Below are 18,142 nucleotides of genomic sequence, written 5' to 3' on the forward strand. Positions count from 1 at the left end.
ACTTGGGGATTGGCCCCAAGATGTGCCATAGATATAAAAAAAATTTGAAAAAAAATTCAAATCTTTCAATTAAATGATTTAGAAGATGATAAATAAACCTCACCAAAAAACCCCCAAGGAACCAAATATCTAGCCCTACGACTTGGGATACCTCACACTCTCAGCATTATGGGGTCATCACTCATACAAACAAGTGCTATGTATCCATTATATAATACCATATGGTGTATAAATGCAAGTGTGAATATGACTATCATGCTCAAACAAACATTCATTGAAAATCAACAAGGTGACTGTGCGAAGACAATTCATTTCATGATTTCCTTCTACTATGTGAGCGCTTCGTTGATTAGGGCTAGCACTGAGCTTCCTTGTGCTACTAGACCCTATAAGTTTTGAATGACTACGAACCTAATATGAAATGCATCATTAAACATGAACATTTAATACACTTTAAGCATTCAACCACCCCCTACTTCCTATAATTTAAAATTTTGCATGTGTTGATAGATGTAAGGCATGGTTTTTAATATATTTTTCTTTGTTCAAAGTGATAACAACTCACTCTAACAAAAAGATAGGGATGAACTAAGGCTAAACCTCATGCTTTAAATCTATCATATCTCCACACACATAAATCTTATTTTTTCTTAATTTTATGATGTAAAAAACCTAAAATTTCTCATTTTTTATTTATTTATAGAAAAATTATAAGTAATTACTGATTTTCTATTGTAGACTAATTACTATTATGGAAAATAATTTTCTTAGCATGTTTCATTCCATGGGAATAGTAAATGCACACAAGAAACCCAAAAACTGCATATTTCTGTTAAACTGCGTAGTTTGGGTTCTATGTGGTTTGCATAAAATTATTATACGACTGGTTTTTTACGATTCCTTCAACATGACTAATAATTTTTTTTTTTTGAAATCAAATTCAATCATTACTAACCATCTCAAACAACAATTGATATAATAAGACGATTGAATCTATATTTTTCTCATAAAACCTCTCATTATGATGGTCATTTTTCAATGTTGGGGGTCCGCTGCTCTGATGACACTCTTTCATAGGCATTGATGGTCATTCAACTCTCATTCAGGTCTCTTTCCACTCTTTCCTAATCTTTTGACCAAAAACGTCCATCTCATCCCATCCCCCTCTCTTTTACATTGATCCATGAGAACAAACCACAAGAGGAGAGAGGAGAGAGAAATACTAAAATCACATCTTTTTGTATAATGTGTCATTTTTGATCATCTTTGTAGCAATGAAGGGCAAAGAAATGATGGTGATTTCAGCCAAGAGCATTACTTAGATGATTGTAAGTCCAAAAATGATAAAAATTTGAGAATTTGGGCGTCCCCCCTCCACGTTTCAAAAATTGTGACTTTTCATGCTTGAAGCCACTAACTAAGGCTTAAGCTTGTCTTTTAAAGAAATCAGTTCAACATTTTGTATTCGTACTCTAGTCTAAGTGGTTTTTTTGCTTTTGAAGGGGCAAGCAAGCTCAAATTTAAGATCCCTCTGGGATAGTTGGCTTCATGATGCCGAAATCTATAAACCTAGCCACTGTGGCATACTTTTTGGCTCATGTATCATATAGTTGCTTCATAACATGAAGCCTTGCGAGGATTAAATGGGTGGTCAAATGAACTCTGATCAATGAATCGAGACTTGCATTGGGTTTCTGGCATCAAACTCCATTTAGGAAAACTCTAGCTCATCAATCCAAAACCGTTTCATTTTGCATGAAAATTAGATGTTGTGGAATTCGTGAGTCGACACATAGTCCTCCCTTTCCTCCAAACTGAGCATGGATCCTGATTTAATTGGTCCCGTATCCACAATGGCATGTTCTACTAACATGCTGTCAATGTATACTACTATCCTTGGCAATGCTTTTTTGCAGCATGTTTAAACCAATCATTTTCTACCCGTGCTTTGCCCAAGGGCTCCATGATATACCCAGTGCATATAATCTTCTTGAATTCCTTGCGCACTCCTAGAGATAACTTAATCAATTGTAGGAGATTTACATCTAGATTAACCTTGCAAAGAGAACTTGTTAAATTAAATTCATGATAGTTAGTAATAGCTCTCTTCTCCCACCAGACCATTCTCTCCTTTGGTCTTTGAACACACTTTGGTGCCTCTTTCTTGGCTTTTGCCTTCTTCTTTGGTAGTTCCTTATCCTTCTTGGAGTTAGCTTTATTATCAACGGATTTTGGAGGTCCACCTTTCATATCATGATTCAGGACATGCATCCCCTTGTTATCCTATTTAGGATTTTCCTCGACATGTTTTACCTTGTCTTTGTCACAGTCTTTACCCTTTTGACGTCTTGTAACAACCCATAGATTAGAAGCTTCAGTGCCATCAACATATATAGCTTCAACAATAAGGCCGATTTCATTGCCACTATAGACAGCTCCTTTACAATAGCCTTCCCTCTTTGCAGTATTTGTTTTGGTTCCTTATCTTGCTAGAGATTATTCCCTTGCACTCGATGTTTGACTGGACCTGGCTATTTACTTCCTTGCTGGAGAGAGCTAATCTTTCTCCAACAAGTACTAGCTAAGTTGCCGAACTTGTGAGATATGCCACATTTAACATTTGGATAAGTCTTAGGGAAATGTTGGATGCTACACCACTTACATCTAAATCTTGAGGGAGGACCCTCTTCAGGGCATCAACTCCCTATCTGATTCTCTTGCTTCTTAAGGAAATTGACATCAACAGCTATTTGCATGTATTTTTCGGTGATCATGTCAGTATAGTGCTTCATCATATCCTTAACTTTACTAAGTACATTCGAGGCACTTGACTCATAGCCGTGATCGTCTACCTATCGTTCCATTAGCCTAACCACTTGATTGGGAATTGACTGTTGATTATTCCTTGGAACAACATTAGGATTTGTCGTTTGGCTTTCAACATTTGGTAGAGCCATCTACTTGGCCATAGGCATGGTCACACTGGGAGGAATTGGCAACTGGGCACATTCTGAATCATGCTTCCTCTCCCATTGGAAGTACTAATAGGTGTCCCTTGACCTCGGTTTGTCAATGCCAAAGTATCTCCAGTACTTAAACTTGGATTCTAGTTGACCCTAGAGGTATAGGCTGCTTGTAATTGCGACTCTACATCCTCTGCCCGTGTGATAGCCTATCAATGTCAACAAGAGAGCAACACTACTCAATTGCACTTGGATGTAAAAGTTTAGCCCATGCAAAAAGTATTGGAATTGAGCAATAGTTGGAATGGGAATATAAGTCTGAAATTTATGAAATACTTCCTATTGCTTCATGGCATAGCCTGGAACATTGTCATAAGGTTCTTGACTTGTTACATTAAGAACATGTAGTCAATGCTGACCTTCCCTTTTAGGGACAAACCATACTGCAACTCGTCCTTTCACATTCATATTAAAGAAAATCATTAAGTGTCCATCTTGGCTTCGATAGTTGAACATTAACTTTTCAAACTCATTAATATGAAGTTGTGCATCTTCCTCTACTAAACCATTAAAAATGGGTAGAGGAAATCCTAAGGCTAGCAAGTTAGGTGTCCTTATCGGGATTGCAATGGGTTGTGCCATGATAACAATCATATTAACCAAAGGATTTTGAATCGATAGCATTACTACCCCACTCGAAGTGGGTTGACTAACTAGAAGAGGAGAAGTACTGGAACTTCCTCCTCCTCCTAATGAACTATTCATGAACTAGGGTTGCTAAAACTTGTCCCTTATAGGGATATTAGACTACTCCATTGAGGAGAATACTTTCTAACAATCTCAGCTCACTGTCAAGCCCTTTTAGCTCTTTCTTGTTTCTAAACTTTGGCTTAACAGTCTTTTGGATCTATTTCGCTGCCTTTTGGCATATACGAATAAACTAGTTTCTATTGACTAAGATTCAAACATCGCCACTTATTAGTGACTCCTAGCAAATGCACGACCTATTGGGACCTAAAACATATCCGTCACTAGCTCTAAGGCTCGAGCCAGGGCCTCTATGCTCAACCAAAACACCCCACGGCCTTGCAACCAAGAGCATCCGGAGGCTACGCACTGATCTAACTAAATAAGTGTTTGCAACATTTATAGTCTAATGGATCCTTTCCAACTCCTCACAAGGAGTACCCAAATAGAATCATATCATATAAATAAAAAGCACCCCTCACTTGACTATCGTGACTCACTTCAGCTCTCCTATACCTCGAGGATTGGCCTCAAGAGATGCACCATGAACACATAAAGCACATGTGATACATACTCCTCTCTTATAAATGATCATTCCAAGAGAGAATATGATCCTCAGTGTGCACACTCCCCAAAGAAATCGATCACTAGCCCTATGGCTTGAGATACCTTACTTATGTGATATGATTCTGTTTGGGTACTCCTTATGAGGAGTTGGAAAGGATCCATTGGACTATAAATGTTACAAACATTGATCCAGGATGATACCAGGATTCATAAACATTGATCCAGGATGATACCATGTGTTGAATGCAATACAACTATGAATGATTCATAGTGCTCGGTCATATTTTATAACATTGTAATAGTGTGAAACCATTTCTTTTCATGCTTTCATTCTAATCGTAATTGCTGCATTGCATAGGATCAACATCAAGCATGCTCATGCTACTCAACCCTTTAATTCTCATAACACACATATCCTATCTGCAAAATGCATCAGAAAAAATTAGATTCAGCATGTAATGAGCACTCATTACCCCCTCCTCTCCCTACCATTTAGAGTTGTGCATTCGGTTGTAGGTTTAGAGAGCACTTTGATGTATTTTTTATTTATAAAGAGCAATAAATACTCAGTTTGACATAAAGATAGGGACTAAACTAAGGTTAAACCTTATGCTTCAGCCCTATCATACATCTATGGATATATACATTATTTTTCTCTATTTTCTAAGCACAAAAAATTTTACATTTTTCTTATTTATTTATCAATAATGCTATTTTTTTTTTCTAATGTGACTTGATTAGACTTATTGAGAATTATTTTCATCCCTCATTTCATCCCATGAGAATACCATTGACACATCAAAACCCCCAAAATCCATGATGGACCCTAAAACCATAATTTTGTAGGTTTTGTGTGTTTATGAAAAAATCAATAGACAATTGATTCTTGCATATTTTCTTAATGTTTCTCATAAAAAATATTATTTACAATCAAGCCTAGCAATCATTTTCAACCATTTGCAATCAAGAGCTATAATAAAACGATGAAATTTATCACTCACTCATAAAACCATGCTTTATCTCACACGTATCTCGTATTTGGAAGGCTAGTGACACTCCTCCAAATATCAATCTATGCTCCATCATGTCTTGGCTTCATCTCCCAATTGAAATCTCTCAAATCATCCCACCCCCTTCTCTCATAGAAGAAGACATAAGAACAAGCACTAAGTTGAGAGAGAGAAAGAGAGGAGAGAAAAAGACTAGAACTGCATCTTTTCATTCATTGCTCCATTTCTCATGAGATATCACATGATTTGAAGTAAAAAATGGTGGATCTCATGCGTCTCTTCATTCATGCTATGCCTGACAGTTGTAGAATGCCCAAGATCGTCAAATTGATGGGCTGCAAAAAAAATTTCACCCCCTGCTCCCAATCATCAAATATTTTCAAATTTTTAGCTTTAAATCTTATTTATAAAATAACCAGTTCAGATATTGCATGTTCACACACTGCTCGTCAAGTGGTTTCATCTTTGTTGAGGGTGCGAACAACCTTGAAATCATATATGGACTGGATGGCTAGCTTCGTAGCATCAAAATCTATCAATCGATCCTCCATCATGCTTTTTTCTGCTCTCAAATCATGTAGTTGCTTTATAACGTGAAACCTTACAAGGATTTTTTGAGGGGGGGTCAAACAAACTCCGATTGATGAACTGAGACTTGCATTATTGGGTTCATGGTGTCAAAATCTATCTAGGAAAGTTCCATCTCATTGATCTACAACCATCTCATTTTCTACAAAAATTTACTCTTTTATGCCTCTCGAGGTCTTTTTGTGCATTAAATCGGGCTTCAAAATCTGCTCTCATATAGAGAGAACTATCAAATGCTATTTTTGAAACCATCAGTATTCCTAGCCTCTATAACCCTTCACATAAGTCTTTGCTTACTCAACCCCCAACCTTTGTGACTACACCATTGACCTACTCTATTTTGGCCAACAAACATCGAAGAGGGAGACCACACTTTCCAACAATATAAAAAACACAGATTTCACTATCAAGAGATAGAACCAAGTACAACCTCAAACCCTCACATCCACCAACATTTCAATTATAATTATAATTGTCATGAAAGGAAACCTCAAACCCTCACATCCACCAACATTTCAATTCCAATTATAATTGTCATGAAAGGAAACCTCACCGTATAGTAGGCATTCAAAAGTTGGATAGGTGGCACAAACTCTACTCCATTAAAATATAATCAACAATCTAGCTATCCAATCGCATGTACCCAAGGAGCCTTGGGGGTTAACACCTTCTGGTAAGGGGTAGAATGTCACATAGTACTTTCTTCATAAACACTTGGATCAAAGTTAGGATTATTAATAAGAACGTGCTCCACACCTAGTGGAAGGAAAGGATTCATTAACACTTGGGTCAAAGTTAGCGTTGTTAACAAGAACTTGTCTAGTTTAACCTGATTATCATCCATGGATTTAAGGTCTACCAATAAATTGTATTAAAATATTGGCTAGTCAAAATAGCCAAGATACTATTTTCAGTTAACTTTGTTGTCATGAAAGGGATCGAATACGATTTATTGCATGGACATCCTTGGATGTGGAATGCAAAACTCATAGAGAACTAGGGAAATGGTCTAGTCTTCCTTCAAAACAAAAAGGAGGCAATACAAATAGAAATGGAAACATGGAAAATGTCCCCAGATGACCTAGATATAATCTCCAACATGCTATGAGTAGATACTAGTTGTCCTCTTGCCCAACAATCTCTTACAAACTAATTTTGGCTCCCTAAAGATACACAAGATTGGATGCATATACTTGGGCTACTCTAGAATTGTCACTTAGGAAGGAACTTGAATATCAAAAATCTCCTAAACATCTAAATCAGAGAGAAGCATGAGATCCTATTGTCCAAAAAATCAACCCTCGATTGAACAATTACTTGATGCCTCTCTTTATGATGGCCACTCACTTAGTGCCACAGGTTCTTGCCAAGGGATGTTCCACTTCAGCTAAGAGGCTTGAAATATGTACGTTGTTAAGCTAGTAGAGGTGATAAACCAAAAGAAAATCTTGTACACTACAAGGGAATGGGTAAATAATGATGCCTACTTCTGAGTAAAATAGTAGTGTCACTAACCAAAATAGCGATGTCAATTGTGATACACATTACGACACATATTGAAACGTAAATAACAATGGCATATTGAGAAAAAAGCACCAAAAAACTTGAGGGCAACATTTTAGCAGACCATTTGTGAAAGAGAACAAAAGAGAGAGCGAGAGAGCTCAAAGCTTTGAGAGAGAGAGGGAGAGGAAGAGAGAGAGAAAGAGGGGGGAGAGGGAGAGCTAATCACTACCTTCACCATCGCCAGTGTCGTACGCAAAGAACAAGGAGAGGGGTGCCAAGGAGAAGGGAGGAAAGTTGCAAAGGCTTGGGCGGATCACTCATGAATATATGTATGCATCACATGAGTTCAAAATACGAGGTTTTGAAAATATAATCTTAATATATTTTTTGCATATAGAAGGGTGTTATATAAAAGGGTTACTTATTGATTGAATTAAAAAGGGTCGTGTTTTATTCACAAACAATTTATAGATAAGGATATTTATAAATAGACCTTGAACACATGTGATATAGAGGATGTATATAGAGTGAACCCTTAGAGTGTGAAGCTGAGGAAGAAGGAGGGAGACATGAAGGGTTTTATCTTCAAGCCTTTCAAGTAGGTACATTGCCTCTTCTTTCTTTATTTTTATGTTTCCTTCTTCTCTCTTTATTTTTGTTCGTGGAGAGATGTATTGAGAGAGAGAGAGAGAGAGAGAGAGAGAGAGAGGAAGAAAAAGGGAGAGAGAGGGGGATTCATAAAAAATAGACAAAGGGAAGGGGAGAAAGAGAAAGAGGAGAAGAGAAACAAAGAGGGGGAGAGAGGGGAGAGAGATAGAGAGAAAGAGAGAAATAGAGAGATGGAGGGAGGGAGGGAGAGAGGAGGTGAGAGAGAGAGAGAGGGCAGAGAGAAACAAAGAGAGGGAAAGAGAGAGAAGGAGGAGAGAGAAAAAAGACAGAGGGGTGGGGAGAGAAACAGAGAGAGACGAGAGATAAAAATAGAGAGGGGGAGAGAAGGAAGGGAGAGAGAGAGGAAGGAGAGTGAAAAGAAAAGAGAGGAAGAGAGAGACAAATAGAGAGATAGAGAGAAAGAGAAAAATATATAGAGAGAGAGGGAGAGACAAATACAAAAACAAAGAGGGAAATAGAGAGGGGGAGAGAGAAAAGTCGAGAGAGAGGAGAGAAGAGAGGGAGGAAGGTAAGAGAGAAATAGACAGAGAGGGCTGAGGAAATTAGAGGGACATAGGAGAGATAAAGATGGGAGAGAGAAATAAATGGGAGGACAGAGAAAGTTAGAGAGGGAGAGGAAAATAGAGGAGGAAGAGAGAGATGCATTGAGAGAGAGGTGGAGAGGGAGACATTGCTTATCAATTCTTTGTTTTTCTATTTTCTTCTTTTCTCTCTTTATTTTTATTTGTGGAGAGATGCATTGAGGGAGACAGAGAGAGGGAGGGAGGGAGAGAGAGAAATAGAGAGGAGAGGGAAGGGTTAGGAAGATAGAAAGAGGAAGACGAAGAAAAAGGGAGATAGAGGGGACAAAAGGAAAAATATAGAGAGGGAAGGAGAGAAAGAGAGAGAGAAGGAGAGAGAGAGAGAGAGAGAGAGAGAGAGAGAGAGAGAGAGAGAGAGAGAGAGAGAGAGAGAGAGAGAGAGAGAGAGAGGGAGAGGGAGAGGGAGAGGGAGAGGGAGAGGGAGAGAGAGAGAGAGAGAGAGAGAGAGAGAGAGAGAGAGAGAGAGAGAGAGAGAGAGAAACAAAGAGAGATAGATGTAGGGAGGGGGAAGGAAGAGGGAAACAAAGAGAGGAGGGAGGAAGGGAGAAAGAGGGTGATGGAGAGAAATAATGAGAAAGAGAGAGAAACAAAGAGAGAGAAAAATGGAGAGGGAGAAAGAAGAAAGGGAGAGGAAGGGAGGAGAGAGAAAAGAAGAGAGAGGGAGAGAGAGAAGGAAGGCAGAGAGAGAAAAATAGGAAAACAAAGAGAGAGAGAGAGAGAAATATATATATATATATATATATATATATATATATGGAGGGACGAGAGAGGGAGGAAGTGAGAGAGTGATGAATTGAGAGAGAGAAACATATTATCTCCCATAACATAGACAAAATGGACAATGGTGATGGCTGTGACATTCAAGATCAAGAGATCTATCTGAATCAGTGTGTCTTGTGCCCTTGCACTCAGTGTAAGAAGCTGGAACTTTGACACCCTTTATCATCCCTTGGCTCATCAGGCTCGTCATCTATCATCCCTTAGCTCATCATAGGAGCATAGTCGTAGGTGGGAGATGGTGCATCTTAGATATACCCCACTAGGATATAGATGCCTAGTGGATGAGAAAGTTGATGTCATGCTTATGAATGATGAGGGGAGGGGGTGATGGCATGCATGAGAGATTTGTGTCAGTAAGCATTTAGAGACAACATTCTAAACCACTAAAAAAATATACCAGAGGGGAGCAAGGACTATGTGATAGTGTCCTTGCACAACGAGTTCTTGATATCTACAATGGTAGACCAATTTCCACAATATGGATGATGGATTGTACGCATGTATACATGTCACATAAACAATCAGATGTGCACAAGGCAATCAAGAGTGGTGCTCCAAAGCTTGAGTGGTTGGACAATAGAGAGGATTGGTGACTCAAGGAGGAGGCTATAGACTCTCTGGGGGGACAATGGTAGCAACATCGCAAGGTAGCAAGAGCATGGTTGGAGACATGGTTGGAGACAAGGGTTGTGCATGATCTGGGGAGTGATTGTTAACATAGCACTTATTTAGAGGATTTTATAAGTTTTCTTTTGGTTGTGTTCACTTTTTCATTTGGTATACCTCTTGTACTAATAATCTTATTTCTAGTAACAATGTTGCTTTGTTTTTCTTGTAGCACTCGATCACAAATTGTGATCCTACAGGTTTGGAGACTAGATATGTAGATATATACAATCTTGTTGCACTCATCAATAGATTATATGCATGAAACGGCCCAATAAGTCATGTCTCTTTCCTATTTTTAGTTATTAGTTTTTTTTATTATGCATTATGTATTGTGGATTAATCTCTCCTTGTTTATAGTGCAGAGTCTATTTGATGCTACATTGCATTGGGATGAGATCTCAAACAATGAGGAGCTTAGACTCTTGGATTCGTAGAGTGCACATCCTTTCCTCCTTTGGCCATATGACCTAAACAAGATCTTTCTATGTAGCTTTCCTTGGATATATTTCTCATCCTTTGCATGGACTCGTATTTTGCGATATTTACAAATACATTTCTTTGTTTGTTTAATCTTCTTTAGGTGTCATATTGTGATTTTATCTTCTCATCCATGATATCAATATCATGAATAGTCTCCTCCATTATGCTTATCTAATTAATTTCTTGAGTTAGTAGTCCACTGAGTTTCTTCTAGTTGATGAATTTAGAGTCGATGTGTAGTGATGAAGTCACATTAGTTTTTAATAGTTGTTTGGCAAGTTGTAAACACCTTGAATGCTTGAAGACTAAGATGCATTTTATAATCAAGCAATCCTTTAGCACAATCACACGATATTCGAAAAGTTTAGTACAATAAAAGTTCCAAGGATATTGGTTAGGGAATCAATTGGATAGATGCCCCACCAACCCATAAGTCTTTTGGTTTCAATCCCATGTCCATGTAGCTCTATAGAAATTGAGGATTAAGAAGCTTATTCAGCCTCTACCTCAATATGTAACTCCTTTCTTGTATTCATATTGTTTATTGACTACTACAAGATCAAGTTCAAGAGATGTCAATGGATTTATACCATTTACTAGTTGAATGAATGTTGAGTATGAAAAGCTAGATTCAATAGACATACAAATATGTTAATGAAATTGGGATAGTTGAGTGTGTGGTGGTAGACTAGACACATAGAGATAGACTACATAGACTAGATATAGTTGATTGATTGTGGGCACAATTTGGATAGAAATAAAAGAAGTTACACAATTTAGCTAAGTGAATGTTGTTTTATGGAATGAATAGAAAGAATAATATAAGAGAGGTTGAAGAAAATGAGAGAGTTTAGTATGTAAACATAGACTAGATAGACATAGAAAAGAGGATGCTTTGAGAAACATAGAATGGAGCTGAAGAAATGAAAGAGAAGGAATGTCCAATTACTTTTAGATTCTAGAAAGTCCAAATTCACCTCTAAATATATTTCTAAGAACTAGAAAAATTGACAATAGTTTTGTTTCTTGATAAAAATAGAAGCATATTAAAAAATACCCAAACTAATCTTAGAAACTCTCTAAATTTTACTATTATTTTTTCTAAAAAATAAGTTAAACCCATATTTACTAATCATTTTACATTGAAAACTAAGCATCATTCTCCCATATTTAATCTCTATTTGAATGTAAAATTTCATTCAAAAGGGATATTGAATGGAGAAGAAATTCCAACATTTCTAGAAAATATTAAAAAGACTAAATAGGATAGGAAAGTTAAGAGAGAAGATGATTATTTTAGTATTTGTCTATTCACTTTTTCTTCTTTTAAGGAGGAGAGAGGGGGAGAATTCCAAAAAAAGGGGTTATTTTTTATCTAATGATTTGCAAAATCAATTGGATGTGCTTAATTGGGGGGAGTGGATAAAGTGTTAGATATTCTAAAATATCCCACTTTTGTAAGGTGCCACCAATGATCCATGGTGCTCAAAGTTGAAAGGCCCCCATTATGTGGAGAAGCCATGTGTGAGCCTGTACATTGCTTGGGTCTCGACTTATATTTAGATGAGGTCTACGTAATCAAATGGCAAAAAGGCCATCATTGTGGATCTAGAATTTAGGTTAGAACTTGAGACACGAAGCATAAAGTTGCAAGGTGTGGGAGTTATTAGCAACCCCTATTTTGGATTCAGGGCCTATGGATTTGGTCCTTGGTTGGGGGATCTCAAGGGGGTTAGTGGCCCCTGTACATAGGACTAGCACCCTCAATCCATCGACAACAAAGGAAATATTTCCTAGAATATTTATTTTTTGACTAGGGAAGGTTCATATTATGGTCAAAAAGGCTATTGGACTAACTTCCTAAGCTATAAAAGAAAGATCCCTCTAAAGACATCATCAATCTAACTTTCACCCCGTTAGAATCTTTTTAGGTAACCTTAAGCTCTTTGCCTATCATCTCTCTAGATCACCATCTAAGCTTCATAGTGGAAGTGCAGAGGAGGATAGAGCTATCTTTTTATGAGTTTAATTGGAATTAAAGAAGTTTCTATTAGTCTCATATTTAATTTGTATACTCTACTCCTTGCTCAGATTTTTTTCATTTCACATTGTAATTTTTCACATGGTATTAGAGTCCATGGGGCTCTATGAAGTGTAGAGTATGCAAGAAGCAAGGGCTTTGATAGTGAAGACGAGCAATGCCATCATTTGAAAGTAGTTCCAGTGCATCAAGTAGTGTTGCTATGGTAAGTGTAATTCAAACATTGAGGATTCATCCACCAATCTTCATAGCAAAGGCAAGTTAGATGGTATAAACTATACTTTGTGGAAGTTTAAAACTATAACTATCCTTTAATTCTTATGATCTTCTAGAGATGGTAATAGGGACTGACCTAAAACCACAACTCACCCCCAACCCATCAAATTTGAGTGTTATGATTCCTCCAAATGCAGAACTTCTATGGTCTTGGAAAATGAAGGAATGTAGATGCATTGTGTACCTTAGTTACAAGCCATTTTGACAATGTTTTGACCTTGATTCATCATCATATAACTAAATCATTCGAGAGCTTGGAATATACTGGGAAGCTACTATGAAGTGTATACTAAATAAGGATTCAGAACATGGAGAATCAACTAGGTGCGGAGAAGTTTGGTAAAGGAGAGACATTTGAAGTATTCATCACTCAAATCAAGAATTTGTGTGACCAAATGGTTGGTCTTGGGGTAAAAAAAACTAGTGAGGAGCTTTCTCAATGGTGTCCTTGGATTTATCTACCAAATTTTGATGGATTGATAACAACTCTTAACACTTGAGTGAGACCCCAAGATTCAACATTTAAGAATTTTATGTGCTACTAATGGAAGAGGAGTTGTGACTGGATGTAGTATTAGGAGCTAGCTATACGTGGTTCATCCTCTATAGTGAGATGATTGAACCCAAGGGAAGTGCTGATGCAAAAGAATGCAAATTGACTACAAAATCCTAAATATTGTGTGTCACAAAGTTAGGATGCAATTGGAGACTATCTAGTATACTAGGAAAATACCTCAATTTAAAAAAAACACATCATGCACATAACTTTCTAAAGGATAAATAACCAAATTTCCCTCTCCATTATGATAATTAAAGTAAGAACTCCATATATATAGAGAGAAAGTGGAACACAAGAAGGATTCTACATATTCCAAGGACTCTTAAATGTTTTGATAGTAGCTTTAAACATAATGTTGTGTGACAATCTCAACATTTTGAAGTGAGGTGGCATCCAAAACGTGTTAGAGCCCCTAAAATGACTCTTGAAGCAAAGCATTGTGAATCAAGTAAGAAACCACTTTGGAAAATCCATGCACTACACCCTCTTGCTTTATTCCTCCAAAAATAATAAAGATATGCGTAAAGCAATGTTTACAAGTTTATCTTTATTTCTAAGATACTAATATAATTATAGTATTATAAATGAAGGTTATAAGTACCAATGATAAACTAAATTAACTTGATATTCTACTTAAGAAATCTCCATAGAGATATTGTGCTAAAATAGAATGGCCTCAAACACACAAATTATTTTTCTACTTTGTATATATTGATCCGTAGAAACATATGTACATGCAAACATAGAGTGAGAGAGATAGAGAGTATGCATGTTTTCCACACATTGGATAAGAAATTTTTGCATGGCGATTGATAAAGGATATGTGTAAAATACAAAAGTCAAAGACCATCATTGATTTTCATCACAAGTATTTGACAAAAGTTTATGTTAGCTAGTTCATTCCCAAAAATCCTTAAATGTAACATGAATTCAAGTGAAATAGCAACCTTTTGTTATTTCCTTACAAGGGAGCAAGATCGGAACTAGGTCCAAGTGGAGGAAGCTCATGATCATGAGCAATGGAAGGTGGGAGTGGAGGTATTGCACCAGGAGGAGGAGGTGGGACGGGATGAATCTCATTAGGAGGGGGAATCGGAGGAAGTGTATCAGAAAGAGGAGGGGGAGCTGGTGGTGGGTAAAAGCATTTGCCGTAGCCTGTGTAGAAAAGCATGAGTGTCAAGATGTACACCATAAGACCTTTAAAATAGACTCACACTAGAATTCTCACATTGTGAACTAGACATCATGAGGTTCTACAAAAAGAGGCTGCGTACCTAGCTAGGTGTGTTTGGAAATTGGGGGTGGGGGCTCATTGACCGAGATCCCCTACCGCAAACCATACCTAACTAGGTATAAGGTCCCTCCCTTGTAGAGACTCATGATATAAACCTAACTAGGTATAAGGTCCCTCCCTTGTAGAGGCTCATGATATAAAGCGCTATAGGGGAAAACAAGGGAAACGAGCACCTTATTCTACATGGGAAAATGTGGGAAACCCTGTGGTAGGTAAGCTTTAAAAGAGATAAAAGCACGTGTGAAACATTGACGATATACTTACTAGGATCGACGTTAGTGAGCATGGCGAGGCCAAAGAAGTCGCAGAGGGCGTCGTTGTCTTTCATGGTCTGCCAGTAGGAATTCATGGCGTAGGAAGCGTGGGAGAGGACGGTGTTGGGCTCGTAGCAGGGGCCGTCGGTCGGCTTGATGCCGTCGCACAAGGCCTCCTCGTAGGCGCATATGAACCTTAGCGCGTCCTGCAGGTGCGTCTCCGTCGCGTTAGGGTTGGCCACGCACCAGGTAACCTCAATCTCATCCGGCACCGTCGGTCCCTCCGCCGCCTCCCGAGCCGTCTCCGGAGCCTCCCCATCATCGTCAGCCTTGCCCATACCTGCCGGCGCAGCAAGCCCATCATTTGGACGCCATGCACGCACGCATTAGGATCAAGACGACGTCGACAAAAAACATATCGTCCACTCCAGTTAGCTCCATGCACAAGAGGAAAGGAAAAATAACAATAAACGCAGCAGATGAAGAAGAAGACGATGGCGATAATGACGATGAACTTCTGATCTGGCAGGACATAAAGAACGCAAGCTTCACCATATCTTACCTGCGCAACACGCCACAATCAAGAAGACGATAATGATGATGAACTTCTTATCTGGCAGGACATAAAGAACGCAAGCTTCACCATATCTTACCTGCGCAACACGCCACAATCAAGAAGATGAACCCCACCCTCAGCATTCCCGCCATAGCCCTTCGTAATACTTTGACGTCGACAATGAAGAGTATCTCTAGATTATATAGGTTAATAAGTGCTCCCCCTTGCAGTCGGTCATGCCTAGTTGGAGACAAGAGTGACATAGAATATCCATGTATCTACTAATAGTTTTTCTAAATGTTAAGCAGATACTTATCAATAACAATTTCAGAGGCAAAACTATGTATTCTAAAGGATATTTCGAACGCTTTTCTACACCCTCATTTGAATAATTGAAATGCAAAAGATCCATAGTAACAAGGCAACAATAGCAAAGATTCATGACGATATGGATTGCTTTGTGAATTTCGTTAGTTTTGCAAATATGCAAGGGTTTCGATTGTTTGCATAATTATTTCTAGCGGTGACTTTCGTATCTACCAAACTCCATGTTAAAAAGATTTGTTATCTAGAAAAACTCTCATACTGATTTTTTCATCTAGCAAATAAAGTACTAGATAGTCAACTAGAATAGGATTCGCTTAACACTACACTTATAAAATAAATTCATTGCTCTCCAATAAATTTGTTATTTCTTCACATAATAATCTTCTACTCATCATCTATATGACATATATCTAACGATATAGAAATATATGAGCATATGCATGAAAATCTCTAATTACTGTGTTGCATAACTTATATAGATAGGTTAATAATTAGTGGAGGAATATAAAATAACAAGGGTAAGTTGGAGAATAGAGATGAGAACCAATGCTTTTTAATAACATTTATAGCCAATTGTACATGTGTTAGTGGAGGCTAAGCGATCCTTATTTCCTACATAATCAATAAAGGCTTTATTGTATTTCCTTTAGTGATTACCTTTGTTACTGATGACATATCTAGTTTTGGTTGGATTTAAAAAGATGGGAAGAAAAGCATTTTAATAACAACTAGTATATGCAAGTGTACATGTTGTGTATATTTTTGCCCACATTTTAGTATGAATGTTGTTCTATTTATAGGAAACACTTCCAAAGGATATCTAATCTCACATCTAGCTAGTATATAAAGTTTTGAGCTCAACAAGCTTGTGTAGGAATAGTATACAAGTTTATGCATTGAACGCAACTATATTTAACACTCAAAGGTCAACATCAAGTTACTTTGTATGCCTTGGCAAGCATGGCACATTGAGCATAGAAGTTTAGCATAGATCATTTGGGTACCATCTCATAAATTATCCATTACATCTATCTCTTTATCAGCCATCCATGCTCTAATCAATGTAAACCAAACCCAAACTAGGTAACCAATGATTGACATATTCTTAGAGATAGTATGCTACATTCAAAACCCAAAATATAACCCTATGCTTTGAAATTGGATATTAATATCTCATGAGACTTTCATAAAGTTTCAACATGTATTCGTTTGTCTCTCCCATTGTCCCATTGCTACTGCAAGCTTTCAAAGATGTATGTAGAGCTAATTTTGGAGAGTATCTTTTATCCTATGTATATCTGAGAGATCTCAAAATTTCATTTTATTAAACCCATGCCAACTACATCCTACACATTGGTATACTTAGTTGCTGAAGATAACATCCCTACTAACTCTCAATTCACATGTAGTAAGATTATAACATCTGTATCTCTTCCACTCAAGAAGATACCCCATAAATACACCTTTTTTTTCTATGGGATCCAATTTATATGCAACTTATTAGGATATATGCACATATAAAATATATCCAAATGCTTTAAACTGGGAAAAATTTGGCTTTTGACCTACATACTTCTCCTCAGGTGTTATACCATCTACTAGTTGTATAGGTCTCACCTTCATAATGTATACAACAATACCAAACTGCTTCTACGCAATAGTAGTGAGGCAAGTTGATATCAGCGCTCAAGCTACCTTTGCAATATGCCTATTTTTCCACTCAATAACTCCATTTTTCTACTAAGTGTATCTATATGTAAAGTGCCTTGGAATGCCAATTTGCTACAAGAAATTAGAAAACTCATTAGATAAGTACTCTCCCCTCCATTGTTAGGCATTAAATATGTAATTTGGTAACCTTATCAATTGAAGCTTTAAAGATGTTAAAGTGAGTGAATACCTCACTTTTCTCATGCATAAAATGAACCCATGCTTTTTTAGTACGATTATCAATGAAAGAGGAATGATAATTGTAACCACTCATAGTTGTAGTCTTTGTAGGACCCTACACATAAATCCACTCATAGTTGCAATCTTTCTAGGACCCTACACATAAATCCAATTATGCCAAATTTCAATGTCTTGGAACATCTAAAACTTGTGCAAGCATAGCAGCATCCATTTCAAGAAGACCTACATTCAGAGTAAACAATAGACTAGCATGCTTACCTTTTGTGATCAATCAACAACCATTTCCAAAGTCCTCTATATAATGACCATAGGATGTGAACTGAATCTACAATCCTTGTTTCATCATCGAACCAATATAAACTAG

The 18,142-nt window shown here is 37.4% G+C and overlaps 1 protein-coding gene across 1 annotated transcript; it reads right to left on the reverse strand.

Moving 5' to 3' along the window:
• Positions 1-14,397: 14,397 nt before the first annotated feature.
• On the reverse strand, positions 14,398-15,695 carry LOC148014966 (putative glucan endo-1,3-beta-glucosidase A6). Its single transcript, XM_087665147.1, has 3 exons — positions 15,638-15,695; positions 14,995-15,324; positions 14,398-14,591 (listed from the first exon to the last, which is right to left on the reverse strand). Exons 1-3 carry the CDS (start codon positions 15,690-15,692, stop codon positions 14,398-14,400), a joined length of 579 nt encoding a protein of 192 aa, XP_087521273.1. The 5' UTR covers positions 15,693-15,695.
• Positions 15,696-18,142: the final 2,447 nt, after the last annotated feature.

This window comes from Lygodium microphyllum, chromosome 24 (assembly GCF_053477565.2).
Source record: "Lygodium microphyllum isolate KBCC chromosome 24, Lygodium_microphyllum_v1.1.10, whole genome shotgun sequence".
In the NCBI taxonomy this organism is placed as follows: Eukaryota; Viridiplantae; Streptophyta; class Polypodiopsida; order Schizaeales; family Lygodiaceae; genus Lygodium; species Lygodium microphyllum.